This window comes from Camelus dromedarius, chromosome 5 (assembly GCF_036321535.1).
Source record: "Camelus dromedarius isolate mCamDro1 chromosome 5, mCamDro1.pat, whole genome shotgun sequence".
Lineage (NCBI taxonomy): Eukaryota > Metazoa > Chordata > Mammalia > Artiodactyla > Camelidae > Camelus > Camelus dromedarius.
This window is the reverse complement of record NC_087440.1, coordinates 71,482,686-71,510,466: the sequence shown is the minus strand read 5'-3', so window position 1 is coordinate 71,510,466 and position 27,781 is coordinate 71,482,686. Positions and strand designations below refer to the sequence as shown.

At 47.1% G+C, this 27,781-nt stretch overlaps 1 protein-coding gene across 1 annotated transcript; it reads right to left on the bottom strand.

Annotated features, from left to right (window-relative positions):
* Positions 1–203: 203 nt before the first annotated feature.
* Positions 204–27,781, bottom strand: LRRC74A (leucine rich repeat containing 74A). The gene is made up of 14 exons (XM_064486373.1): positions 27,745–27,781; positions 26,099–26,227; positions 23,665–23,837; positions 21,276–21,383; positions 20,194–20,290; positions 15,567–15,616; positions 15,128–15,209; positions 12,047–12,132; positions 11,375–11,569; positions 8,286–8,381; positions 5,576–5,722; positions 1,596–1,703; positions 509–643; positions 204–326 (listed from the first exon to the last, which is right to left on the bottom strand). Exons 1-14 carry the CDS (start codon positions 27,779–27,781, stop codon positions 204–206), a joined length of 1,566 nt encoding a protein of 521 aa, XP_064342443.1.

Genomic DNA, 27,781 nt, shown 5'->3' with positions numbered 1-27,781 from the left:
TTAGCTCTGTGCTTTCCTCCTGGAAGCTCTGTTTCATCATTCACAGCATGGGGCTGATAATATTTTAGCTGTTGGCGGCCGTGAGAATTCAGGCACCTGTTTGGTGGCTGGTGGAGTACTTGGCACGTGGTAAGGGCTCATGGACGTTGGTTACTGTTATTACCATTATCATGGCCCTTTCAGATCCCTTCAAGGAATTCAGCCTAAGTCACAACCTGCCTGACCACATAAGCTCCCGCAGAGCTGAATGGCCTGTGGTTCCCCAGGGCACCATGTTGGCTCACACTTCGGACTTGGGACTTGCCATCCTCTGTCTTCTTGTCTGTCTGTGCAACCCCCCCCCCCCATGATGCTTCCTGTTTGGGCCTCCATGGTACCTGCTCACACCCCCACCACCCCTCACGCCTCCAACCGCTTGGTCCCGGTGTCACTTCCAGTCTTCCCCAGGTTGTGCCTGGGGGCTCAGGTCAACCCAGGGAGAGTGACTTGGAGAGAACTGGGGGCCTACCTGGGGCAGAGGGGTAGCCCAGATGGGGACAGGCCGCAGGGTGGGGACTGACCTGAAGTCCACCATGCCTGTCTTCTCACCCAGCGTCTTTATCAGCTCCCTGACTTGGTACCGGTTTATGGGGACCTTGTTTTGCTGAAGAGGTGGATAGAACATGAGAGGTCAATGGAGCTCTGTTCCCCTGCCTTCAGGCCTCCCCCACTGCACATGCATGTGCGCATGTCTGTGCACGCACCACAAACACACACACACACACACACACACACACACACACACACTACCTAACACCTCACTCCCCTAGGTACCACGGCTGGCAACCGAGGGCTCAGAGGAAACTGAACCCACAATATGTAGGGCAGGAAGAAGCCCCCCGCCCACGGGTCATTGCCGAGACTCCAGAGCATGTCCTGTTTCTGGGCAGCAGCAGGGGTGGAGGGGATGGGGAGCCAGGTGGAGTGGGCACCCCGGGGGTGGATAAGAATGCTCCTCTGCAGCATAGGAAGTTCATCCTTTCCTTCCTGCCACTGAGTCCTGACCGGTCCTCTTCACCATGTGCCCTGCTGAGGGTCTTAACCCCCAACCTGGGCCCCCACAAGGTCCTATTCTTGCAGGGCCCAGTCCTTCCTCGGGCTGCTCTGGTGATGGATCTTTCCACGTTTGCATTTCAGGGGGGCCCTCAGCACCTCCATCATATTGGGGGGGAGTGTGAGATCTCAGGCGAGATGATGGGGCCAAAGGTGAAGTGCTGGGGCTTTGGGATGTGGTCTCTTCTCCTGCTCCCTTTTCAGATCTGCCCAGCAGCCAAATGCACTGGGGAGAAAGACCTAGAAGGTGAAGAGTGCGTGTCTTTAGACAGCACCTCAGGTCCCCAGTGGCATCCAGCCATGCAGTGCAGAGAATGGCTTCAACAGGCGATTGGGGGAGGTCCTAGGTGTCCTCTGGGGTCTAGATAAAGGAGGTGCGGCTTCCCACAGCCTGCCCCAGGGAGCTCTAGGAAGTGCTCAGGCTTTGTGTCTGTCTGTCTGTCTCTCTCTCTCACACACACACACATGCACACGCAGTGCCTGCAGCCTGGGAACCAGTGCACCTGTATCATAGCTTTCCGGAAGGCGCCCACAGACATCATCGTCTCTCCACTAGGGTTCAGACTCCTGAAGAAGTCCAGGATGGAGATTTTGTGTTGGTCTGCGTAGCTCTGAGAGAAGCAGGAGACACCAGGAGCAAATAGGCGGCCTTGTAACATCTGTAACAACCCCCACCGCCTCATCCTGACAAAGGGCAGCGAGCTCCCAGACCTCCCAGGCTAGGGGGAGATGGGGGGTGCGTGTGAGGAGGCAGACTCAGGAGCTGGAACACGGTCTCCATCTGTGAGCACTCTGTGCAGACTCTGTGCAGAGTCTCGGCAGAACCTCACGCCAGGATGGTTCCTATGTGTTTGCCCCCACCCGCACTGAGCAGACCCTCCCTGCCCTCCCTCCATTCGCTCCTTGGAGGACTGGAGTAGACACTCCCACCGCATGGATCGTGTTGCAATGTAGCGTTTGGCTTTGAAGCTGCCTCCACTAAGACAAGCAGAGACAGTGCTCTGTGGGTATGGGTGGGATGCTGTTAGCTCAGAGACCAAAAGACCAAAACACAGCGATGCAGCATGACCAGCAGGAGAGTCTCCCAGAATTCATAGAATTGCCCCTGTTTTACACACATTCTTATATGGAGATGCACTGTGTTTCAATATTTTAAAAATAATATTTGATTGTTTTTGTCTCAAAAATTTTACCTACTCACATTGTAAGGTAGTTTTAAATTAGTAGAAAGGAGAAAATGAAAAATAACCCCAACCCATGAATCCAGTCCCACCACCCAGAGGTAACACCTTGTGTGTTTTTCCATCTACCTGTCTCTCTAGCGATCTTTCTCCTGTACGCACTGTTTTATAAAATGCACTGTATTCATATATTCTGAACTCCTTTCCAATATTATTAAATAATCTTTTGGGTCCCTTTTCAGTATCTTTCTGTTTCTCTTCTCCTCTCACTCTCACATGGCCACGGGCAAGGCCCAGCTGTATCGATAGATGTTTCTGTGGACACCCCTGCTCACAGAGGACCTCCTCAGGGGTCAGTGCCTGGCCCCTGCTCTTCTGTCCCCCCATTTCCCTCTCTGCTGTGCACTGCCTACCCCACCCCTCACTCCCGGGTGAATCGCAAACCTACATTTCCAGTGCTGCCTCCTTAACAGCTGCTCCCAAGTCCATGCTGACACCCGATGTGTACCGCAAAGCAGCACATCCAGAGTGAACCTCAATCAGCTGAATTCTGCAAACTGCCACTGAGGGCTGTGGCCGAGAGCGTGGCTGAGCCCTCGACACCCAGTCCCGTTCCTTCATACCGCACCTCTCTGTAATGCAGAGGCCTGAAAACTAAAAATCAGCATTTCCCAACCAAAGCTGGGGTTGCAATGGGATGGGTTTCGTCAAGCCCGTGGGTGAGGCATGCATGTGGCCCATCTGATTTGGAGAGAGCAGGCCGCCGGCAGCTGTGGGGGTGACTTCTTGATTCAGTGGGTGATTCCCATTAGAGGCAGAAGCAGCAGCCATCCTGGCAACCCAACTGGGGTGTTTGGGGAGCTATTTCTGGAATCTAAACCTAGAGTCTGTTTCTTCAGCCTCCTAATGTTTCTGTGGTCTATCTCCAGTGATATATCCCTCCTGGCTCAACCGAGGTAGAGTAGATTCTGTGGTCAGCAACTAAGAACCTTGACTCAGACAAAGGCCCGTTACTTCAGTAGGTGCTACTGATAAGCCTCAAAGTAGCTCCCGCCCTGGAGTAGTTCAGGGTCCTGCGGCGAGAGGCTGAGGCAAAGGGCTGCGGGAGCACATGCTAAGGGCACTTACTCCTGACCAGGGAATGTGGGAAGGGCTGCCCGAAGAAAAAGTGACTCCTGAGGGCAGACCTAGACAGTAGGAGGAGTGAGTGAGACACAGAGGGCAGGAGGAAGGCTGTTCCAGGTGAAGGGATCTAGAGTTAAAGGTAAGAGAGAACTGATGCAAAAAGGAACGGGGAGAGATCCAGCAGACGGAAATGTGGCAGATGAAGGGGGAGAACAGGAGTGATGAGGCCAGAGAGGGGGGCAGGGCGAGGGGTGGCCCCTTTCCCCACTGGAGTTCCCTACTACTGGCAATGTTACCATCTCTCTTTCAGTCTACAGGGCTTAAAGACTACTGGTTGTCGTTGGCTCTCTCCTTTCCCCACAGACCTCCCTTCTCCCAGCGCGCGCGCGCACGCGCGCGCGCGCGCGCGCACACACACACACACACACACACACACACACACACACACACACACTCACTGGAGATGCTCCGTAAAGGTATCTCCTACGTCTGCCCCTCCACCTCCATTGTCATTCTCAGCCAAGTTATCCTTCTGTATGGAGAATACTACAATCGTGTTCTCATTGGTTTTCCCCACTCTCATATTTACCTCTGTCAGTTCATTTCCCCACCTGTTGCCAGAAAAATCATCCCTCTGTCCTGCTGGATTCACCCCATACCCCCTGCTCAGCAACACTCACTGGCTCCCTACTCCCTGTGGAATCAAACCCCACTCTCAGCTTAAAACCTGAGGACTGCCACTTCCATCCCCAGCCTCCCCCTGCAGCCTTAACTCCCAGGTGTCCCTGTGAGATGGGAGCCACGAGGTTCGGTTCCCATCCCCCAAATGCACAGCATGTGACCCCCACTCTGCTTCTTGGCCAGTGGGAATCCTCTTCCCAGAACCGCTCACCTGAATCCTTTCTGCTCTTCAGGGCCCTTGCCCAACCCCAATTCTGCCAGGAAGCATCCTTTTCTGTGCCCAGTCCTGCCGTGACCTCTATTTTGGATTGCATTTGCTACCTTTGTCACTTGTTTATTATTTCTCATCTGACACTTTCTATTAGAAATTACTGCATCTGTGCCATCTTCCCAAGCAGATTGTTGGGTGCCAGAGAGGAAGGACTCTGGTTTACATTGTAGTATGGCTGGGTCTCTCCTCTGGGATTCCTCTCCTCTACTGTTTTAAAACAAGGGGGCGAGGCCCTCACTTTGCATCAGATAACTCCATTCCTGCTCTTCTTGCAAAACAGGTTTCCCCTTGTTTCCACCTGATGTCATCTTACTGGTAAGATATTTGATGCCGCTTTGCCTTCTAGAACTTTTCATACAATGATAACTTTCATGCAAGAGCTCTTCTATTTAGTTCTGGAAATGAAGGCACAGAGCAGAACAACCAGGGGCAGGAAGCAGCCTGGGGGCACATACCCAGCAGAACCTGCATTTGCAGGGAACTATCCCTGCTGCCCCAGGTCTAACCCATCTGCGCCCTGCAGCATGCCTGTCACCTGCTCACTGGAGTGAGAGCCGGCGGCGGTGGAAACACCAGGCCTGGGCTGGTCGCTGCTCTGCGAGGCCATCAGACCAGGGGAGCTCCAACACTCCTCTTCCAGCTCTAATATCCTCTGAATTTTTATTTCCACTGTTACATCTGCCTCCTGTGACAGCCAGACATAATCTGAGACTCGAGCCAGAGTCAGACGACCACTGGAATAGAAGACTTGAGGGTTCCTCTTTAGCTGAAGCCAGCATAAGTTCAGGACATCTTGGCATCCTTACCAGCTATCAGAAAGAGCCTGCATTAACTGTGTCCTTTTATATGCCAGGCATTGTTCTGAGCCCGTCATGTATATTATACACTTTAATCTTCACAGCAGCCCTGTTGGGGTGGGTACTATTATTATGCCCATTTTACGGATGAAGAGACTGAGGCACAGGGCACTTTGGTCAAACAGCAGCAAGTGGAGGAGCCTGGATGGTAGAAACCATCCTGTTCCAAGCCCCTTCTGCTTCATCTGGCAGTCAGAAAGCACTGCTGAGGGATCCGGCAGATGCAGGGAACATTCTACATCTGAGACATTCCTTGTCAGAGAGGCTTGTGCAGACGCCCTCAGGGGAGGGGAGACTCTGGGAAGCTGAGCCAAAGGTCAGCTTTCTGCAGGGGTCTCTGGGGGCTCCGAGAGGAAAGCAGGGCTCACCTGGATCAGTTTCAAGGGACTCGTCCAAGTGAAGAGGGTTTTCTTGGTGGAGAGGCCTTGCACTGCCTTGTATGTCACGTCCAGCTGGGGGTGGATGGCGCACACTCCATCCAATATTTTCACGAACTGCTCAGACACCAGCACGTTCTGAAGCAGAGAGAGAGGGGACCTGTCGGGGGGAGGGCACTGCCATGGTGCCACCTCCCAGACCAGCAGCTCCTCCCCCAACAAAGTCTTTGTGCTGTCTTTTCTAGTTTGTTCTGCTGGCTGCATCTAGACTGGGATGGTTCATCTTTTTTAGAGCTTGTGGTTTGACTTGTAAGTTTCCCATGTGACTTTGACTGGATGTTCTAGTTGGGCGCTGGTGGCCTGTCACATACTGTCAGCTCAGCTCTGCTCTTGGAGGTCAAGCATAGGTGTCTGGGTGTGACAGATGGGACACTGCTGTGGGGTTGTGAGAATGGTCCCCAGACAAAGGCCTGAAAACCTGTTTCTGCACCAGTGCTGGTCTTCAGAGCAGGGGCCTGGGCAGAGCATCCCTCATTCCAGCAAACCTGTCACAGCTCAAAACGCACTGGGAAACCCCTCCCTTCGTGGAAGTGCCCTCAGAGCTGGTGCAGAGGCTGCAGGAGAACACGTGTCCTGTGTAATTGCATTTGATCAAACCTGGCCTTCATCAGTGTGATCGACCTGCTTCCTTCCTCAGATGGGGTTCTGAGAACATTTTGCCTTTTCAAAGCATTGAACTCATGCTTAAGGGCTGAAGACTTCCTCCCTCTCCTTTGTAGATATTCTAGAGAAAGTTCTAGAAGCATCTACAAGGGAGGGATTCCAACACCACTTAGAGTTCTGGTGGCATCGTTAACAAGAGGGAAGGAAAACGCCAATTCAGACCTATTTGCTCTGGTAGGCTGGTTGAGTGGCAGGGTGAGCCCAGCTCAGGGCTTTCTATGACGTCTTGCGGCTAAACAGCACCATTGCTAACATCCCCTCAGACACCCCAAGGCGGTGCTGGGGTTCATACCTTCCAACCTGCACTACAGGTGTGGGAAAACTGAATGCTAACAAAATCTGGACATGTGGCTGAGACTCAGAGGCAGGGCGGGGTGGGGGCAAAGGCAGCATCGTGGGGTGCAGGTCAGGGCTACAGGATGAGGGTGGGGAGAGGGGCTCGGAGGGGAAGACCCACGAACACAAGAAGGAGACTAGGGCAAGGAGGAAGGGGTGAGGGAACACAGTGAAAAGAAAAGCAGGTATGTTGTTACAATGTTTTATAATCTGTGGCAAATATAAGCCCACATTTTACTTACTAAATTCCAAGAAGCTTGGGTATCAAATTCAAAATATCATCACTGATGGAACTGTAAGGTATTAAAATCTTAACCAAACATTGTATCTGTGTGGCATTAAACAAATGTAAAAGGACTTTAACACTGTACCTTTACAGAACTCTACAGTAGAAGGAAGAAGCCCTGGGTCTACTCCTTGCTGTGTTTCTCACTTGCTTTGTGGTCCTGGGCAAGTAACCTAACCTCTCTGTTTCAGTCTCCTTACATGTAAAATGGGAAAATGGGAAAATGAGGAAAAGTACTTGTTATGGGTTGAATTGTATCCCCCCCAAAAGATGCTGAAGTCCTAACCCCCCAGTACCTGTGATTGTGACGACTGGGAAACAGGGTCTTTGCTGATGATCAAGTTAAAACAAAGATATTCACCCTAATCGGATATGAATGGTGGTCTTATAAAAAGGGAACATATGGACACAGAGATAGACATGCACACAGGGAGAATGCCATCTGAGGCTGAAGGCAGAAATTAGGGTGATGTGTCTATAAGCAGAGCAAAAGACTGAACAGCAAAGATTGCCAGCAAACTACCAGAAGTGGGGAGAGGAGCATGGAACACATTCTTCCTCACAGTCCTCTGGAGGAACCACCCCTACCAATACCTTGGCCTTGGACTTCTCGCTTCCAGAACTGTGATACAATACATTTCTATCATTTGAGCCCCCTGCTTTGTGTACTTTGCTTTGGTGGTCCTAGGTCACAAATACACTCTACCTACCTCCCAGAGTAGGATCGAATGAGCTGGCATCTATAAAATTGCTTTGGAGTTTAAAAAAAGAGTATAGAATAGTAGATGAGCAGAGGATACTGTGAGCACCAGCTCTGGGATGATTCAGGCAAGAGCACCTGGCAGAGTGAAGTCATCGTCTCAGGCTTCCCTCCTCCATCACAGTTTTTTGTTTTACCCTCAAATGCTACTCTGGGTAGAGTAGGCTGAGTCAGGACATGGAAACACAAGTGTGTACGTGTTTTAATACTCTGATTCTAAAAATCCTGTGGTTCTGGAAGCATTCTAAGATTCAAAGCCATCCACTGGCAAAGCTGACAGTAGACAACTCTGCTCTGGGGACCCCCTGCCTTTGTTTCTGGTGCTCCTCCTCTCTGCCCTCAGGCCCTCTCCAGGGGCGCAGGTCCTGGGTTCCCAGAATCTGGTAAATCATTTCACACTGTGATGTTATTGACCGAATGGCTACTCCTACAAAAAGGACCCCTGGAGGTGGCAGAGCTCTATTCCAAAAGGATTGATCTTTTCATGGAGCATTTGTGTTAGGGCCCTGAGGACTAGAGATATTGGCACCCAAGACACAGTGGCCGTGGTAACTGGCTTGCCACCTGGTGTGAGTGACTACCATTTGATCACTTACGGAAATGTCAATGTCTTCCATCTTGGATTTGGGGTTCCTCTTGATGGACAGGATCAGTAAAACAGCCCCATCCATACTTATAGGGTTCAGGAAAAGCTGTGGAAGGAGGGGCGAGACAGGAGGAGGCAGAGATGGGGACAGGAGAGGCTGGCTCAGAGCACCGCTTGCATTTCTTCCCACCAAATCACAGTCTCTGTCTTCCTCCCACAATTCTCTGTAAGCACCTATCTCCCTGTCTGTCTGTTTGTCCAGTCATCCATCCACTTGTCCATCTCACTGCTCATCCATGCATCCATCCATCCAAAACAACATCTATTGGGCCTGCCACGTGCCAGTCACTGGGTTAAGCACTGAGGGATGCACAGGCAGACATGACAAGATCTCTGCCCTCAGCTTACACTCTAGACGGGGACATAGACAAACAAGCAAATGACATCAGAGGGCGATGATGGCAGTGACAGAGGTACCCACTGGTACTGGAGGAGCAAGGGGAAAGGGGCATCCCATATGGTGGAGGGGACACTTGAGCTAAGCCTTGCAGGACTAATGGGGATTAGTTAGGTATGCAGAAGGTGGGCAGGACCAGAGGAGGGAATAAGATGCACCAAAGACGACCTGGGTGGGTGAGTGCAAAGGTGCAGAGGTGTTTGAGCAAAAGGAAACGTTTCATGAGCAGATGCAGAGAGAGCAAGGCCACAGGCTGTGATGGGTGGGATCACACAGGACCCTGTGGGCTTAGCTAAGTACTCAGGGCATTATCCCAACGGCGCTGGGAGCCACTGAGACGTGGTGTAGAGGCAAACAGCAGGGAGCACGCAGCCCAGGGGCTCTGCTTACCAGCTTTCTGGCCTTGAGTTAATTCCCTGACCACCAAGTACCTATTGCTGAGGGCTGCTCTGCGGAATCAATAAATGACTTCAAGCAAAGCATTCAAAAGAGAGCATGGCAAAGGATGGGAAATAGCTCAGTGCTAGAGCGCATGCTTAGCATGCATGAGGTCCTGGGTTCAATCCCCAGTACCTCCAATAAAAGAGACAGAACACGGCACATAGTAAGCAGCCAGTGAATGTGAGTTGCTACTGCTGAAGGCTGTCCGCTGGTGGTTTCCTGACGAGGCAGGCCGAACCTTTATTGAATATCTACTATGTTTCTGGCATTTCCCAGACTCTGACATACTCCAGTGAGAAAAATCAGCCTGGAGCCCTGCCCTCAAAGGGCTTAGCAACTAGACTCTTGTTTGACTCATTTCTGGAGAGAATTCCTTATTTTTCCAAGGTCAGGGAAAGGAGGGCTGGGTGGGGCTGGCTGTGAACAAGAGATAATTCCAGTGGCAAATTGATTAAGTCTTCCACCTCTGGTCCAACTAAGAGTTACATTTTAAGCTTTTTTCCTTTCATCTTTAAAACGTTTTTAAAAGCTAAAATATATTAAGATGAAGATAAAATATGTGGTAAATGCAGAAAAATTTAAAAAGAGGTAGGGGAAAATGTTAAAATCTCCTATATCCCGCTAACCAGAGACAATCCCTGATGCCATTTTGCTGAGGCAGGTTGTTAGGCTTTTTAAGATATAGATTCTCTGAACTTTCCTTCGCTTCATTGGACACTGAGGCTGAACCCTTTGCAGGTTGGGTCAGTCCCTCTTCTCTGAGTTACACCTGGTGCACCTCCAGCCAGGCCGGACTCTCTGCTCCCCCATCAGATGGCGCCTGGTCTGGTCTGCTGTCACCACCCTCCCTCCCCTGGTTGGAATCTGACTCTCTCTTGTCAACTTCAGCAGCTCTCAGGTGGCTGTCCTCTTGAAAGCCAGCTCATTGTCACTGGGAGTTCTTACCTCCCATTCTTCTTCCAACACCCCTGTGTCTGTGGTCCCCTCAGGGTCACCCCCACATCTTGTGGGAGCTGGAGCTGCAGTAGAAAGCCAGGTAGAGCTGATCTCCCCCTGCTCCTTGCTAGCTGCATGGCCTAACAAGTCATGCAGCCTCAGTTTTCTCATCTGACAAGTGGGGTTAACGGAGCCTGCTTTGTAAGATTGGGCAGTTAGGAGGCAAATCGCTTGAAACGGGACCTGGCTTGTGTTAGGAGCCCCAGAAAGGGGACTTGTTAACAGAAGTCCTCATCTTTCATGTGTTTCCCAACTTCCCAAGAGCTTCTATGTTATAAATTAGCTTCTATAAGCAGATTAATTTAAAATGAAATAGGTATTCATTCATCCACTTAATAAATATTCATTGGGCATCTACTACACACCCAGGACTCTCTGGGTACCAGGAGTATAATAATAACGGGCAAAACCAAACATGTCTTTGTTCTCATGGAGCTTTCGCACCGATGGTGACAGATAGTCAAAGTCACCCAAATGAGAGTGTAAGGAAAGACTCAGGTGAGTTCTGGGTGAAGGGGGACAGGGTCTACAGGTCCCGGCAGGTCCCTGAGGAATCGCTGCTCCAGCTGTGCTCTGAGGCCTGTGGAGGGGACAGCGGGGGAGGAAGCAGCTTGGGCAAAGCTTTGGTGGGAAAGGGGATGAAAGAAGACCCTGAGGCCGTGGCCGGAGCGCAAAGGAGAGCAGGTGGTAAACCGAGGCTGGAGAAGTACACGGGGTGAGAGAACTGGATTTGAGCAATGGCAGCTGTGGGAGGTTTAAGCGGGAGGAGAGCAGATTGGGGTGGGGATGGAAGGCAGATTTATGCTCAAAACGCACACTCTGGCCACTGCAGTGTGGAAAGAATCTGGAGGAGATCCAGATGGGAGGAAGGAAGACCACGCACCTGGTGAGAGCAGAGGGTGACACTGGGTTTATATCAGGAAGATGGCCAAGGATTTCCACACATGTGAAGCACAAGGTAGATTTTCCCTGCAGCAACACTCAGCCCCATCGTCCTGCTGCCCCAACCACAACACACACAGACACACACATGCCTGCTCAAACGTGGGAGCACACACACATATGGATGCACAGACACACACAGATATACACACACGGATGCATGAACACACACATGGATGCACAGACATCACACACACACGCGCACGCACACGCACACACACACACACCAGGCGTCCCGTGCCCAGCTCAGGTAGTGACCTCACCCTCAGAACTCTGAGGCTCTCATTCGCCTCCAGCCCTCTGCTGATCTTGGAGAGCCCTTCGTTGCTGATGTTGTTGCTGCTGACGTCCAGGTGGGCCAGGCAGTTGTTGAGTCTGAGGACCTCCCCTAGGGCCGAAGCCCCCTCGTTCCCAAAGCTGTTCATAGAGAGATTCAGTTTCTTCAGGGCCGTGTTAACCTGCAGGGAGAGGGGAGGACAGCACTGGCACCAAGCTTGCCTGCAACCCATCCAGCCAAGGGGCCCCAATTTTTACCCCCTGCTGGCATCCAGACTGGGTGCTCAGTGGTCCCCGGGAGAGCGATCCGCCAGATCTTTCCAGATCCCTCCCAGCTGGGCTCAGAATCTCAAGTACTCTTGAGGCTCATTCCCTTTGGGCTCAGGTCCTTTCCTAACCTCTAGTTAAACTGCCCTCTTGAAGGACCCCCGGAGATGCCAACTAGGCCCCAGCAGGGTGAATTTACCCAGGTAGGATCTAGACTAAATAATAATGTGCATCCAGGAGTTGTGGGAGGTAGACTAACAATGTGACGATCACTTGATGAGAGCTCAGTCTGCCCTCATCCACGGTGACTACAGGGAAGAGGTTCAAGGTGGCAGACGGGAGGTCCTGGCCGTCCTCGCCCCGCTAAACACATCACTCCCAGCGTGCCTTACCCGGAGGCCACTGCACAAGGCCACCGCTCCCCGGCTGTGGAGGTGATTCCAGCTCAGATCCAGTGACTGGAGCCCTATGTTGAAGGCTGAGGGAGGGAGGGAGTCATCTCAGCATCCCCCACACCCCAGAGAACCTACTCTCAGAGCTGGCAGACACCCACAACACTGGGGGTAAGGATCGCTCCATCCTCATGCAGAGCAAAACACCGAGGTAATAATTTGTCAGTTACTCATTTAAACATAAAATCACAAAAGGATTCCCAATGCTGGCAACGATGTAGTAAAATACTCATGTATTGCAGGTGGCCAGCAAACAGTATAGTCTATTCTGCAAATACTATCTGGTCCCAGATACTTTCCTACTGAAATATGTTTATCACAAAGCAATATCACCCTCTGCGACCCTTTCTAAGGAGACAGTACAGGATATGGGAAGAGCTTTGTGCTTGTAGACATTTACCATGGCATCACCTATAAAAGTAAGGTTTGAGACTCACAGGGGGAGGGTGGAGCACATAAATATCCATCTGGTGGAAAATTACACAACCATTGAAGAAGATGGAGATAGCACAGGAAACAGGGGTTGTATTTATATAGGGTGACTGTGAGGGGCTTGGCGTGTTGTATCACACGATGTCTTTCCCATGGAGACCTATGGGAACAATGGTGGCCCCAGAATTTCCATCCAGGGACACAATTAGGTGGAAGTGGGGAGGCCTCAGGCTTGTCTAGAAGTCGAGTTTGCACAGAAATTGTACCTCTTTTTAAACTTAAAGCTGCTTTTGCTTACATGCTACACAGGGTTGGGAAGGCATCCTATTTAGACGCATTATTGTTGTCATTTTTATCTGGGGAGGGGGCATGTGCTGAGGACACTGACACCGTCGGAAGGAGAGACTAAAGCCCTCTTAACTGAGTGGGAGGAATCGCCTCCAACCCTCAGGCCCAGAAAAAATGTCTTATTCTATTTTACTTTCTGTGGACAGAGCACTCTGTACTGATGTCTCTCTTGCGTCAACCACCAGGATAGACTTCCAGTAAAGGGCACAACACCTTCTATTATTTTGAGGACAAACTTTTCTCCTGCCTTCATTCTCCCTCCCTCCCTGCCTCCTTCATTCTTTTCTTACTTCTCTTCCCTCTTCTCTGCCAAGCCCCTCACTTAAATTATACTGCATGCCTTCATCTCTTAAATGGCCACAAAATTTTAATTTTATTTTTAATTCTGTTCTCAACACTTACTAGCTGTGTGACCCTGGGCAGATTATTTATATTTTCTTATCTGTCAAAGGGACATGTTAACCTGTACAAGGGTTTTTGTGAGGATGGATGTGAAAAGCCTAGCGTGATGTCTGTCCTAGAGTAATCATTTGATACTTGGTAGATTTAATAATAATACAGATTTTTTTTTGTAGGGGGAGGAGGTAATTTGGTTTATTTATTTAATAGGAGGTGCTGGGGGTTGAACCCAGGACCTTGTGCATGCTAGGCATGCCCTCTACTACTGAGCTACATCCTCCCCCGTATAATACACATTTTTAAAAGTTGCAAATATACTATGATGGTAACCATATCACACAGAAGGTAGTCTGTCTCATTTTAAATTTGTTTTAAAATTGAGCTTTAAAATGTTTGAAAATTAGTTTTCAAATGGAGATTCAAACTGCCCAACAATTCTTTTACACTTTGCTGCTCCCTTCCTAAAAGCTGTTTTATACTTATTTCCTCCCTTTGAGTCTGTCGGCCTGCACCTGACTCTCTGCTGAAGACAGAATCTACTTCACTGAGAAAATGGCAGCAGTGAGGCAGGGGAGCTTCACCCTCCCAGCATGCACTCTGCCAACCCACCTGCCCCCACACCACGCTTGGCCTCCTCCCTCTTTCAGTGATGGATCTGTCCCTCCTGCTCTTGGAGGTGTCCCCTCCGTTTCTGTTCTGGATGCCATTGCCTCCAGCCTTTTCAGGGACTTGGCTCCTCTAATTATCTCCTCCTTCTGCATCATCAATTTCTTCTTCTTTTCTTTCTGTCAGCCTTTTCCATCCTTAAAAACCCTCCTGGACTCTAAGCCACCTGTCTTTCTGTTCCAGCCTTGACTCAGTGGAGCTTCTGGAGTGGCTAATGTGGCCATTTCCACTTCTTTGCATCCCATTTTCAACTCAACTCATTCCAGTTGGGTTTCCATACTCACCCACTTTATGAACACAGCACCTGTCAAGGCCACCAATTATTTCCACATTGCTAAGTCACTTTTCTATCTTCATCTTATCTGACCTCTAAGCAGTACTGGACCTAGCTTACCACTTCCCTCTTCTTGAAATACTCCCTCACATGGCTCCTTGATAACACACTTTCCCTCCTATTTGACTCACCACTCCCTCTCCAGCTTCTCCGCCTCCACTGCGACCCCTTAAAATGTTGGAGTGACCCAGGGGTCAGTGTGATGGCCACTTACTCAATTCTATCTGCACTCCTTGCCTGGATGGTCTCATCTTGACACGTGGTTTAAATACATCTACATGCCTATAAGAGCTTTTTGTTGTTTTATTTTGCATTTTTCTAATTACTAAAGAGTTTGGGCATGTGACTTCCTTTTGTCACCGTCCATATATTTGGATCGTTTTAGTGGGAGTATCTATCACTGCTTAATTGATCAATACGATCTTTTCTCAATATTCTGAACAGTCATCTTTTATACTATACAAATGCTGCACACATCTCCTCCCTATCTGTTGCTTGCCTTCATCATTGCCCCATAATGTCTTTTATCCCATACATGTTTTAAACTTATTGTTGTCAAGTATATGAATTGTTTTTGTTACAATTTCTGCCCACTGTCCATGTTTAATAATCCACTGAAGTCAGCAAGCTATTTCTCTACATGTTCTTCTAATCATTTTAAAGTTTTACTTCCCACATTCAGGTGTTCGCTCCATTTAAAAAGTATTTCAAGTGTGGTTTACATCACTTTTCTAATCAGAACTTTCAGTAACAACAAAAAATAGGAGATGCAGCTCTGACCAGCAATCATACCCCAAGTTCCTTTCCTGTGCTGGTCCCCTCCCTCCCTCTGACAGACTCACCCAGCATCTGTCCCAGGTACTCTCCTGTCTTGTCAGAGAATTGGTTGTGACTGAGATCCAGCGTCTTAATTCTGTAATTAGCCTATGAAAGGAACAGTGGAGAAAGAGGTCACTTTTGTCTTCTATGTGACTGCAAATACCTCACTTATCTCAGGACAGTTTGATGGCTCCCATACACCAAACATTAAGTAGGCTAGTGGTCTTAGACTGAGGACAATTTCTTGTTCATTTTCTGTTGAACGGTTGATGACTGCTGGGAGAATTTAGCACCGTCCAACCAGTCTTACCAGTTGCTTCAGTTTTTGATAGGATCAGCAGAGTCCCAACGCTCACCAGCTCCCTAAAGTAAGCAAGTGGCCTCACTTCCTTATGCCCAGAGCCACCCAGCTCCCAGGGACATCTCTCACAGTGCTGGCTGCTCCCAGCCCTTGCTTCTTACCGACAGGGCTTGGCAGAACAGCTCTGCGGATTCTTCCTTGAAGTTGTTTCCTGTAGTGAATGAAGGCGGGCATTAGCAACGGTCTCCAGACTAAGGCTCCCTTCCCCTCCTGGCCCTGCCAGTCTCTTGCCTTTGGAACAATCAGACATAGAAAAGGTGGCACATATTTAAAGCCAATGTATGGGCACAGAAGAACACCGGGAGAAAAAAGGGCACTAATTACCATCTCTTTAATGTTCCTTCCCCTCTCTCTCTGCCGTGACTGTCCAGGGAGTTCCAGGAGTCAGTACACCATACCCTGTGCATCCACTGGCTGCATCAACCCCTAGCCCAGTGCCTACAGTCTGTAACATTATAAAAATGCTAATCCAAGTCTAAGCAGCGGGGTTGGGACTAGAGGGACGAATGAGGCACACTTGCTGTGCATGCAATACCTAAGAGGTGCCGAAAAACTCAGTAACCATGATGACTATCTCAATAAAATATTTTAAAATCAAAATCAATGCAAAAATATCTATGATGAACCAGATTTAAAAATTTTAAATGAAGGCATGTTCTGACCCTGTACTTGCATGGCCAGGTCTTAGTCACCTCACCCCAATCTGTCCCTGTTAGATCCTGTTTTTTATTTAAAGTGTTAAATTTTTTCATCATGGAATTGTTTTTGCATTAATTTTGGCTTTTTAAAATATTGCATTATGATGTTATCTGTGTGGTTATTGAGTTTCGTGTTGCCCCTTAAGCTTTGTGGCTGAGGTATTTCCCTTATCTTCTCCTAGCCCCGGCCCTCCTAAGCAATCAAAAACCTCAGTGATTTCTGGGGAATGAATGGCACAGGCTCTTTTCCCCAAATTTCTCCTTTGAACTCTTGATCACCTCTGTGTCTCTAGCACCTAAATAGTTTTTGGCACATAACAGGTGCTCAATAAATCTTTACTGAGTGAATGAATAAATGAATGAATCCACTGAAACACAAATACTTCTTTGTTTCTAGTTCCAATGAGATGATAATCTAATCAATGTATAAAATTAGGTAATCAGTTATTCAGATTGTTATGTCTCTAACAGTGGTTACCAACAGTGCAGTAGCTCTAAGAGAATCATTTAGGAAGTTTGATAAAATACAGAGTCTTAGAGCCCTTTCCCTAAAGATTCTGATTCAGCAGCTTGGGATAGGGCTGGGAAATGTGTATTTTTATAGAGCTTTCTGAATTAATATTATATTAGAGGTCTTAGCTAATACAACCAAAAAAAAAAAAAAAAACTCTAGGAGCTATAAATACTGGAAAGAAGAGACAAAAACTTCCATTATTTGCAGACATGAACACCTACCTAAATAATTCAAGAAAATTAGCAAAATGTTAGAATAAGATAATTCAGTAAAGTGACTAGGTAATAGGATCAAGGTACAAAAATTAATAGCTCTCAAATATAACAGTAATAAGTAATTAGAAAATGTAATAGAAAAAACATTCTATTCTCATAGGAATAAAGTGACTAAAGAGTTAGATGTAAAATTAATATGAAATATGCAAGACTTGTAATAAACTAAAACTATAAAAATGTATTGAAGAACATAAAAATGGCCTGAAGAAACCAGTTCTTAAGTGAAGATATTTAATATTTTAAATATGTCAATTCTCTCCTAAATTAATCTAGAATAGTAAATATAACTCCAACCAAAATCCCAATTTTTTAAAATGGAACTTGACAAAATGATTCTAAAATTCAACCAGAGGAGAAACTGTAGAAGCATAGCCACGATTATTTTAAAAAAGAGGTCAGACTTTGTCCGCTCAAATACAAAACATATTATAGCATATCATATAATTATATAACTAATATATTAAATATTATATACTTGATATATTTTATAAATAACAACTAATTATATTCTAACATATAGGATATTATAATTTTAATATTCTAGACACATATTAAAATAGTATAGTGTTCACATAGAAATAGACAGATTAATGAAACCGGATAGAGAGTCTAGAAAGGGACCAATATTTATATGGGAATTTAATATATGGTAAGATGACGTTCAAATTGGTCAGTAAAGGATAGATTATTCAATTAATGATGCTTGGGCACCTGGCTATGACTTTTGGAAATAGAATATTTGATTCATACCTAATACCATGAACAACAGTAAGTTCCAGATATACTGACAATATACATGTAAAAAAACAAAATTACAAAAATATTTGAAAAAAAAAAGAAAATATTTTTATAATCTGAAGTAGGAAACAAGTTTTTAAGTAGGACTACAAAAATCAAATCCGTAAAAGAAAAAGATTGATGAACTTGACAATGTAAATATGCAAATTCCATATAAGAAAACACCATAAAGAAAGCTACGTGTAACATGCAAGTATGAGTGTCTGTATTATACAAAGAGAGCCTAATACTCAGTAGTGCAAACAATCTCATGTAACAATTGACCATTTCTTAGAAGAAGAAATTTAAACAAAAACAAGCATCTGAAAAGATGTTCTATTTCAATAGTTATGTGGGAATGTAATAAAGATAATAATAGTGGTGAACACTTATTGAATACTTGTGTCTTGGGTAGTGTTCTAGGTGTTTCAGGCTTTAATTAACTTAATTGTCACAATAACTGTCTGAGGTAGGTAATGTAGTTGTCCATAGTTTATAAATAAGAAAAGTGAAACACAGAAGGGCTTAATAACTTGGCACAGAGCCAAAGCTGGGATTTGAACCCAAGTACTATAACTTCAACATGCTTGACCATCTGGTTCACAAACAACTTGCTAATAACCCTTCTGGTGAAGATACAGGGGAAACAGGTATTCCACTCGTGGAACCTTGACCTGGTAACCTTCTTAAAAGAAATTTGGAAATTTATTTTTAACTTCATAAAAATATCTTTATATTGGGTAATTCTGCTCCTGGGTGCCTATCTAGAAATACTACAACATGCACTCAAAAGATGCATGGATATGAAAATTCTTTAAAAATTACTTGAAGGATTGCGAAACTGGAAATGACCTAAATGCATTCCCCTTCAAATTGCGGGATATTAAACAATTTATGCTATATCTACACCATGAAATACTACCCAGGAGTTCAAAAGCACTAGATAAATCTATTGGCCCTGCCATAGAAGGAAATTCAAGATGTACTTACAGGGAAAAAAGAGAAATTGGAGAATAATATCTAACATGTAATAACATTTATATTAAAAAGACATAAACTCTAGTTCTGTATTTTCTCTCTGGATACTTCTAAGATCTTTTTATCTTAGGTGCTTTTACTATGATAGATTCAGGTGTGGATTTCTTTTTACTTACCATACTTAGGACTTACTAGGATTCCTGTGTCTGAGGATTTATCTGTTAGGAAACATGTCAGCTGATATTTATTCAAATATTGTTGTTCACCCATTCTCTTCTTCTGGAACATCTATCAGTTATACTGAGTCTATTCATTCTTTTGTATTCCTTTTATCTTTTATATTCTTTATATCTTTATCTTTCTATACTGCAAAGAGAGATAAAATATCCTCTTATCTATTTTCCAGATCACTAATTTTATTCACTGTATCGAATTTGCTGTTGAATTTATCCATTGAGTTTTTAATTTCAATGATTATATATTTTCTATTTCTAGAAGTTCTATTTTGGGGAGGTCTATTAAAAATAGTGATTTGTTCTTGTATGTTTTATTTTTATGTTCTTACTCATATCAAAATTGGTTTATAGTTGGGTGCAAGTTATCTGTTTACTAAAAGTTTCAGTTAAGAGTGCTTCTGTAAAGTTTGGAATATAAATTTTATGGTCACTTAATTTATAGTTTATATAGGATAATTCTATTTCCTGAAGTTCTTGAGGGCCCCATGCTGCCACTCGAGGCTAACAACTCTCATGGTGTTTTGTTTCCTTGTTTTGCAATTTTGGATTGTGAGCCCATCTTTAATGGAGCTTTATCTGTGGGAATCCCAAACAGCTTGGAGTTCCTCCAAAGAAGTTTATATTTGTTTCTATTGCATGTCCCAAGGTATTATCAGCATGGGACTACTTTTTATGTTCACTTCTTGCCATAGAGGTTCAAGGACCCTGCAGATAGTATAAATTCAAACCACAAACCTGAGTGAGGGCAGGGCTCTGGGTACTAGAATTCTCAAGTGAGCTTTTTTTTCTGAGAGAGACATAATAAACTGAAAATTAGTCATACAATAGGGGGTCAGGTAGTAAGTGCTGTTAAGAAAAACCAGGAAGGGAAACAGGATGGGGAATTGTGGTGATGGAGAGGTGCTGCTTTGATAGGTCAGAGAAGTCCCCCTAAGGAGATGACCCATGAGCAGAGACGTGAATGAAGGGGGAGAGTGAGCCATGCAGGTATTTGGGATGGAGAATTTCAAGCAGAGGTAGGACTGTTGCAAAGGGAATCAGAAGTTGCTTGTCCAGGGCAGCTGGGAAGTCAGTGTGGCAGTGGAGAGGGGGCGAGGATGGCTGGAAGAGTCTAGCTGGGTGTTGACGCAGTGTTCTGGTCTCTGAAATCAGCAGGACCTGGTATGGTTCAATTAGACCCTGTTTCTCCGCTCTGACCCTTTTCTCTCTTTCATTCCCAATGACCTCTATCTCCTCCTCCAAGGGCTCACCTGAGAGCTGAAGACTAAAGATGGAAGAGGTGTCATTCTGGAGAAACTCTGAGAGGATTCTGGCCCCCTCCAAACCAAGATTATTGTCAGAAATATTCTAAAAGGCAAGAGAACATTTATGTATTATGAAAAAACCCCACCAAAGGACCCTCTTTAACAAATAAATGATGGGGGTTCTTATTTGAGGCTGGCACTGAGGGGGTGGGGTGGGGTGGGGTGGGGAGAACAGGGCTGGGAGGAAAGGACGGGAGTGGTTAGGGTGGTACAAAGGGGAAAAGAAGACAGGAACGCTAGCTTTCCTAAGGCCTCACGGTGAGGCCCTCGGGCTAGTCTCAGTTTTCTCTCCATTCCACCCCAGTTTAGCCCTGGTATTTTGGATAAGCATTTTTTTTTTTTTTTTGAAAATCCAAGACAGTTTTATTTGCAGGATTTGGCACAAAGCAATTGAAAAATGAGTTTAGAGTAAGCAATCATTGTAATTCCCTTCATCGGTTCACAAAGCCTGCATCACTGCCCGGAAGGAGGGATACAAATGGACATTGTCCTTTCAGGCTAGTGGGAGGGACTTTCTATAAACTAGCCATTATTATCTTCATTGTCTTTGCTCTTCTTTTTTTCAAATTTTAAAATTGTAGTAAAATAGACATAACACATTTACCATCCGAACCCTTTTTAAGTGTACGGTTTAGTAGTCTTAAGTACACTCCCACTGTTGGGCAGCCATCACCATTATCTGTCTCCAGGCACGTTGTGTTTTATGAAATTATTTCGTGTCTTTATTTTCTTTAAGAAAGTTAACTTTAAGGCAACACTAAAGAAGTAATTTCAGTTAGGGGCTTATGAGGTCCAGACAAAAATGGTTTCTTAGGGTTTCCTACAGCCACAGGGAACACAGTGTCCCTGGCTAGGCTCTCATGTGTGGCTCTCCTCTGAGATGCCACCTCTAGGGGAGAGGAGCCCCCGGATTGATTGCAGAAAGCCTGAAGGCTGGTCTGGGCTCTGGCAGGGGTCTCTGGTTTGTCTCGAGTGAGTTCTGAGACCCCAGGCGTGGTGGAAGGAACCGGCAGAGCAGGGCACAGTACCATCTCCTGGAGGTAGTAGTTCTCTTGTAGCATCTCCACCAGGCTCAGGATGCCCTCCTCCATGATAGAATTGTCTGCCAGCTCCAGCGTGAGAACAGTCGTGTTGGACTTCAGCCACCACCAGGGGAGGGGGAGAAAGACAGAGGTGGTTGGTGACCCAGTCAGTTCCCTGCCCTTGCCCAGAACCCACGACCTCTCCTGAACGTCCTCGTCATGTCAGAGGGTACAGAGATGCAGGCTAGCAATTCTGGAAGAGTGGATAGGAACAGGAGACTAGCACAGGGGATGAGCTATCCCAGTGAGTTTTGCTAGGACGATGTGCTTATTCTGGGCACCTCCCCTAAAAGGGTTTCGAGGGGGATTTAGAAGAGGAACTAAAAATAAAGCCCTGAAAAGGATGAGGCACAAGGTTGAGCTGAGTAGATTTTAATTATTTAGCCTCGAGGAGAGAGGACTGTGAAACTACTCCAAGACTGAGGAGAACGTGATACATTTAATAAGGATATTTAAGCATAAAGCATTTACGATGCCTGTTTCCCTCAGAGGCCTTTCTTCTAGTTTAGGCTTAAGGCTTACCTGGTTCCCTCTTATAGCCAGGATGCTGCCTCAAGGCTGTTAAGAAGGAGCTGAACGTAAATGTTAAATAAATGTCTATATGCAGGCTAGTCTGCATTTCCACAAGAAGCAAGACAGGTGGAAATGACTGGCATTGCAGCATGAGGGACTGGGGTTAGCTCTACCCAGAACTTTTGTCCTTTCCTTCCCCGCTTCATTCCCTGTGCAGAAAGGCACAGAGAACAGATGCATCTTTGGGTTTGAGCATTTTCAAAGCAGTGAAAGAAGTAGCAAGTGGTAGGGACTCTCGCTCCAGACAAGGCGAAATTGTGATAGTGTGAGCTACTATGATGCAGCATGGTCCCCCAGGGCCTCCATGAATTGTCTTCTGGCCTCAGCAATCTGGGTGGCAAAATTCAGTCATGGTCAAAAGCAAATGAGATGGCTCAGGGGGCTCCCAGGCTAGGCGTCATTTAGCAGAAAACAGGGATGGAAGGGCTACTTCCAGAGTCATCCTGGGGACCAGAACAGAGTGAGGAGCAGCGGGTGGCCCGATCACCACATCCATCCAAATTCATTTCACAAAGGCAAGTATCTACTTGTCACCCTCTACGCTAACTGCTGGGGATAAAAGGATGAGCAGAGAACGTCCGCACTCCAAGGGCCCACAGCTCACCAAGTCCAAGGGCGTGGAGGTAGGTGGAGGAGGAACAGACGCAAAGTCTGGAAATGATCCCTCCTACAGGGTGTCCTTCCTCTAAGTTAGGGAAACACAACATGTGAGAAGCTAAACAGTACCCAAGATAAAGAAGAGTTCAGTCCACAAGAATGTCACAATGATTAATTGTCAAATGAGTGCTACAGAGAATCGGAGAAGAAAAACTCCCCCTAACCAGAAACTGCTGTTACTCAGAGACAAGTGGCCCGAGTCCTGAGAGGATTTCATTATTATCCATTTTTTTCCATGGAGCTATGAGGCAATGGCACATCTCTAACAGTTCATTAATCAGTCTTTCAACGCTCCATGAATTTCAAGATGGCTTTGTTCTTTCTCTGCTCTTCCCTCCCTTTCCTCTCCCTCCCTAGAGAGCAGCCCAGTCTCACGTCATGTAATTTCTTAATGCGTATGTGCTCAGTGCAAATGCAGTTAGAGTTCCAAAAGTGAGTGCTTTAAAAAATAAAATCGAGCTTTTTCTTTACTGTCCTAAGTGAACAGTGTTGTGCTGACATACACTCGTTAAATTTTGTGTTTTCCTGTGATGAGAGTCAGTTTTGTATACAATGAATTATAACTATAGAAAGTTATGGTGAGTTCAAGGTCAAGTCCTTGTTCGCTCATGCCAAAAAGAGAGAACATTATTCCTGTGGGAAAACATGATCCACTCTACAGTGAGATCTTGAAGAACTGCATATAATATTGCAAAGGGCAGGCATCAAATGGAATGTCTCAGTAGTGAACTCATTTATGGCAAAGGTGAACTTTGGAATTGAGACCCAGGTGGTTGACATTTTGTACTGTGTTCTCGCATGAGCATTTGGGTCCAAGCCCAGATCAGTCACTTTTCCAGGGCCCACAGGCTGGTGCTTTTGCATCCTGAATAGGAAAGAGAACAGATTTTCAAGATTCGGGTCTCTAGGAGCCTCCTTCCCAAGAACTAACGGGGTGTCCATGCCAGTTGGGTAAATCAGCCAGCAGTCAAGCAGAGCCTAGGGCAAGGTGGGCGTAGAGGTTGCAATTCAGGGTCCCATGGAGGGGCTCTCTGACTCTTGGACCCAGAACCCTGTCAAGCCCCCACCTCTGCCAGGCTTCACGTGCCCCTGCTGGCATGCTCACCACCAAGGCTATAGCAATAGCCTTCGTGCCGTTGGGGCCCAGCCCGTGGTGACTGAGGTTCACGTAGGACTCCTCCATGTTCCGGAGGAAGTAGGAGACGGGCACAACGCCCACCAGTTTGCAGGCCTCTAGGTACAGCTCCCTTTGTCCGGTGGTGAAAAGTTTATTAGTATCTGCAGAAAAAGATGCAGGTGGATGAAGTGGAGTTTCTCTTCTACCGTTGCCTTATCTCCCTGCTAACCCAGACCACATTCGATCCTGACTGGTGTCCCCTCTGCCTGAGGGTCTGTCCCTATGCTCCAGCTTCAACTGGAAAATCAGCCAGTGATGGGAGACCCTAACTCCAGAAAGCCTCATATGGATGTCTCCCTTTGGGTAAGAGAGAAGGCCCCTGGTTTTTGGCCCCAAGCTACTGAAGAGGTACAGTGTGCCCACCCCCACCTTCCCAGGTTGGCTGCATCCAGTGACTGGCCACAGGGAGGTGCGATCACACCCTTGCCCACATCCAGACAGCCCTGAAGGGCCAACCAGACAAAAAGCTGGGGTTTGTGATGCTTGAGGGAGGGAGCCTCCACTGTAGTTTCTGTTTCACTCCCACTGTTAAAATGTGAGCCATAATCAAAGTTTTATGAAAGATGTAGAGAAGTACCAACTAGAAAAAGCCCAAGTGGGACAGAGTGGGCTTCCGAAGGTGGCAAATCAGTACAAGATGGAGAGACCCCCAAATCAGTCGGAAACAAACACACTTGTATTTGAGTGGGTTTGCTTCTTTCAGAGATTTGCATGTCACTTTCCTCACAAAAAGAACTGTCCACCCCTGCTTTACTAATGACAGACACACAGCTGATCAGTGCTTAAACCGGCAAACAGAATGGCGGCTTTACCCCTCCGTTCCAGCCTCTTAGGGGCCTTCGTTCTTTGGGCTTTAGACCAGCCTGGCTCGTGCTCACTGGGGGGTGGCCCTCCCTCGATTCTGGATGCCCCACAGCCGCGTCCTTATTAAGCAAACTCCGTTGACGCAGGGCTTCCCATGAGCAGCCGGGGTCTAAGCCAGCATCTGTTTTTCCTTCAGATCCCCGGGCCTTTGGCCAACCCACCCCAAACATTTCTAAGGCGGACAATGAGAGCTTTGTTGGTGAAGGACATCTTTGCAAGGAAGCTGACTTTGCAGGCACAGCAACAAACCGGCCTGCTCCTCAGGATGGTTGTAGATCAGGTCTTTTCGCCCTCGGCAAACTGGACAGTTGAGTTGGGTAGTTCTCTGTTGTGAGGGGCTATCCTGGGTAATGCAGAATATTTAGCATAAAATTGAGCACAGGCATCTCTGCTGCATTCCCTCCACAGCACATCCCGCCAAGCAGAGCCATGGCCGACTGGGGAAACCAATTATCTCCAGATAGAAGCAAGAGTCTGGGACAAACCATCCCGTGTTTCTATCTGCCACCCCTTCTACCTGGTAAAATCCGGTGTTGAAAGCAACAACAGCGGCAACCTTGAAGCAGAAAAGGAGCTAGAAAAGGAACAAGAGGATCGCCGGGAGGTGACAGGCAGGAGGTCTGTGCTGAGTGTGCAGTTGTAGGCCGAGTGACACAGCTGAATTTGGCAGAATAACCTGCCCTCCATCTCTGCTGCCTCTGATCATGGCCCACCACCCAGTGCCTGAACACAGGAGAGAAAGGGTCCCTGGGTTGCCTCAGCCCAGGGAAGTATGAGGCTAACCCATCAAGCGGGGCCATCATGGCCTTGAGGAAACTAGGAGGGAGGAAAGGGTGGAGATGTTGTTTGCAATAAAGGAGTCTTTTCTCCAGCCCAGCCAGCACCCACTCCCCACACCCAGGCATGCTTGGATTCATTGACAGAAAATATGGGGCTCTCAAATAGGGGAAATAAGAACTCTAATGTGAGTAGAGGAAAGTTACCAGGATGCAAGATGGGCCACAACCACTCCAGGGGCTCCTGGAATATGGAATATGGAAGACAGATTGACAAGGTGGGGCGAACACGGGATAAACGGACACCGGCGAGCTCTTGGTGGCCTTGGACAACTCACAATCTTCCTAAACCTCAGTTTCCTCCTCTGTGAAAGACAGGGAATGTCTACCTCCTGGGATGATTGCAAAAGTGACATAAGATGCCACATGTGGAAACATTCAGAACACCAGAAATCCCCGTTCATCTCTTGGTCCTGCTTTCAACAAGCCAGTGCGATCCCTCTGCTCACCAGGCCGATCACGAGCATGGGGCAGCAGCAGCTGCTGCCACTGGGCCAGACTGGAGAAGGGTGTGGCATAAAATTGAGCTCAGGCGGTTCTGCTGCATTCCCTCCAAGGCATGTCCCGCCGGACAGAGCCACGGCCATCTGGGGAAACCAGGTCTCTCCAGCCTCTGAGGAAGGAAGCAAGCGACCCTCCACCCTCCAAAGGCCAACGCTCACCTTCGATCTCAAGGTCTGTTTCTGAGCTCTCCCGAGCTGGTTTCTCTTTCTCGACAGCTGCAGAGTCTTCAGCCTCACAGTAGAGTGTTTCGTCACTGCTCTGCGGGGCTGATACAGTGTCACTGTCATCTGGAAGAAAAACTCATCTCCTTGATTCTGGAGAGGAAACCTGCCAGCCTTTCAGGTGGAGCCCACCACTGGCTGCCCTATGCCTCTGTTTCGTGATTCTGTCTGTGACCTGGGTCCTGGCTGTAGCCTTTGTCCCCCAACTGCACGTGGCTCAAGGTGCCAAGGAACTGCAGTGAGCGTCAACCCTGCCAGGAGGGACTCCGCTCTATAAGCCCTCCTTCCCTGACGCAGAGCTGCCTCCCACCTGAATCATCTTGGGCTAAACCTGCCTTGTGTTCTCTGGAGACTTGCTCCTGCCCCATCCCCTGTGTTAAGCCTGCCTTGGATGTTGGATCTTTGCTCCTTCTTTTCCTTTCTATTGGTTTGGGTGGGGTTCAGGGTTTGCTTTACTCTTTCAGGAAAAGGATGTGTGTGATGCTGAAGCATCCTCAATGGCAGGCATGGATGATGCTGGGGAGGGCAAGGAGCAGGGCAGGTGACTTGGGTCAAACACAATATAAGTGGAACAGGAGCAGTCCCAGGGAGCAAGGGATAACTTGATTCCCAAGAGTTTGACCTAGCTTCTCTTCCTTCCAATCCAAACTTATGACTATGCAGAAGGAAGGAAGGGCTTGCAAAATCTCCCTAGGGTTGAAATTTATTAAATATATGTGTCCTGGGCTTCTTTCACATCAGTCCCATGCACTTGCTAGATATGATTTTTCTGCCATTGGGATATTGTTCTGGAACCAGCCCTGGACTCCTGAAAGTTACACACAAATGTCTAGAACTAGTCATCCCACATCGGCAGGATGCAATGGTTTGGGGAGGCCATGCTGCACCACCAGGTGGCCTGTCTGAATTTAACCAAACTCCTCTTTGGGTGGGCTGAGGATTGGTGCCAGGGGTCCCAAGTTCTGACCACCCAGATTCTGATAGTGGGGTTACTAATGAGTCCACATAGGTCTGTGTCTTTCTCAGCTTTTGTCCATAGACCCAAGCTCCAACATTTATTTTCCAGCCTCTAAGACAAAGTCTGTGTGATAAGGGGTGGGAGTAACAGTGGTCTGACAGAAGACATACATCAGCTTAGCCATCAAACATAGCCATCAAAAAATGATGCCTTAATATCCTCATCAGATCAGTAATTTTAGGATTCCATCCAACCAGTGGAATGTTGGTAATGTTTAACTGGCTCTCCAGGAAAAAACAATCCTGATTTGTAGTGTTAGCCAATTCAAGTGGTGCAAATATTCCAAACATGGCTAATTTCCAACTGCCAGCATGACATTGATCAACTCACAGAATGAAAATTAAAATCAGCCAGAGCTGGTATGAGCCAATTCCAGCACAGCATTGCATCCAACTCTCTCACTCTCTATTTGGCAAGCCCTGAGCCAAGTCAATGTAATGCATCACCCAATTCTAGAGGGTCCCAGGAAAGGAGGGAAGGGGGCTTTAAGGTCCATGTGGTCACTGGGCATTACACTGAGGTAGCTGGAAGGGCCTGAGTGGTGAGAAATGGGATGCCTTTTCACCTTTTGTCTCAGGCTCAAGAAGTTCATCATTGTCCAT

Bases quoted from the DNA above. Each gene is read 5' to 3' on its own strand.
- LRRC74A (XM_064486373.1), bottom strand. From the start codon at position 27,781: ATGGACAATGATGAACTTCTTGAGCCTGAGACAAAAG. The intron at 15,210-15,566 runs GTAAGAAGCAAG...TTCCTTTCATAG, and splicing joins TGTTCTGCCAAGCCCTGTCG to GCTAATTACAGAATTAAGAC. The intron at 327-508 runs GTAGGCCCCCAG...GGGGTTGCACAG, and splicing joins GGGCTACCCCTCTGCCCCAG to ACAGACAAGAAGACAGAGGA.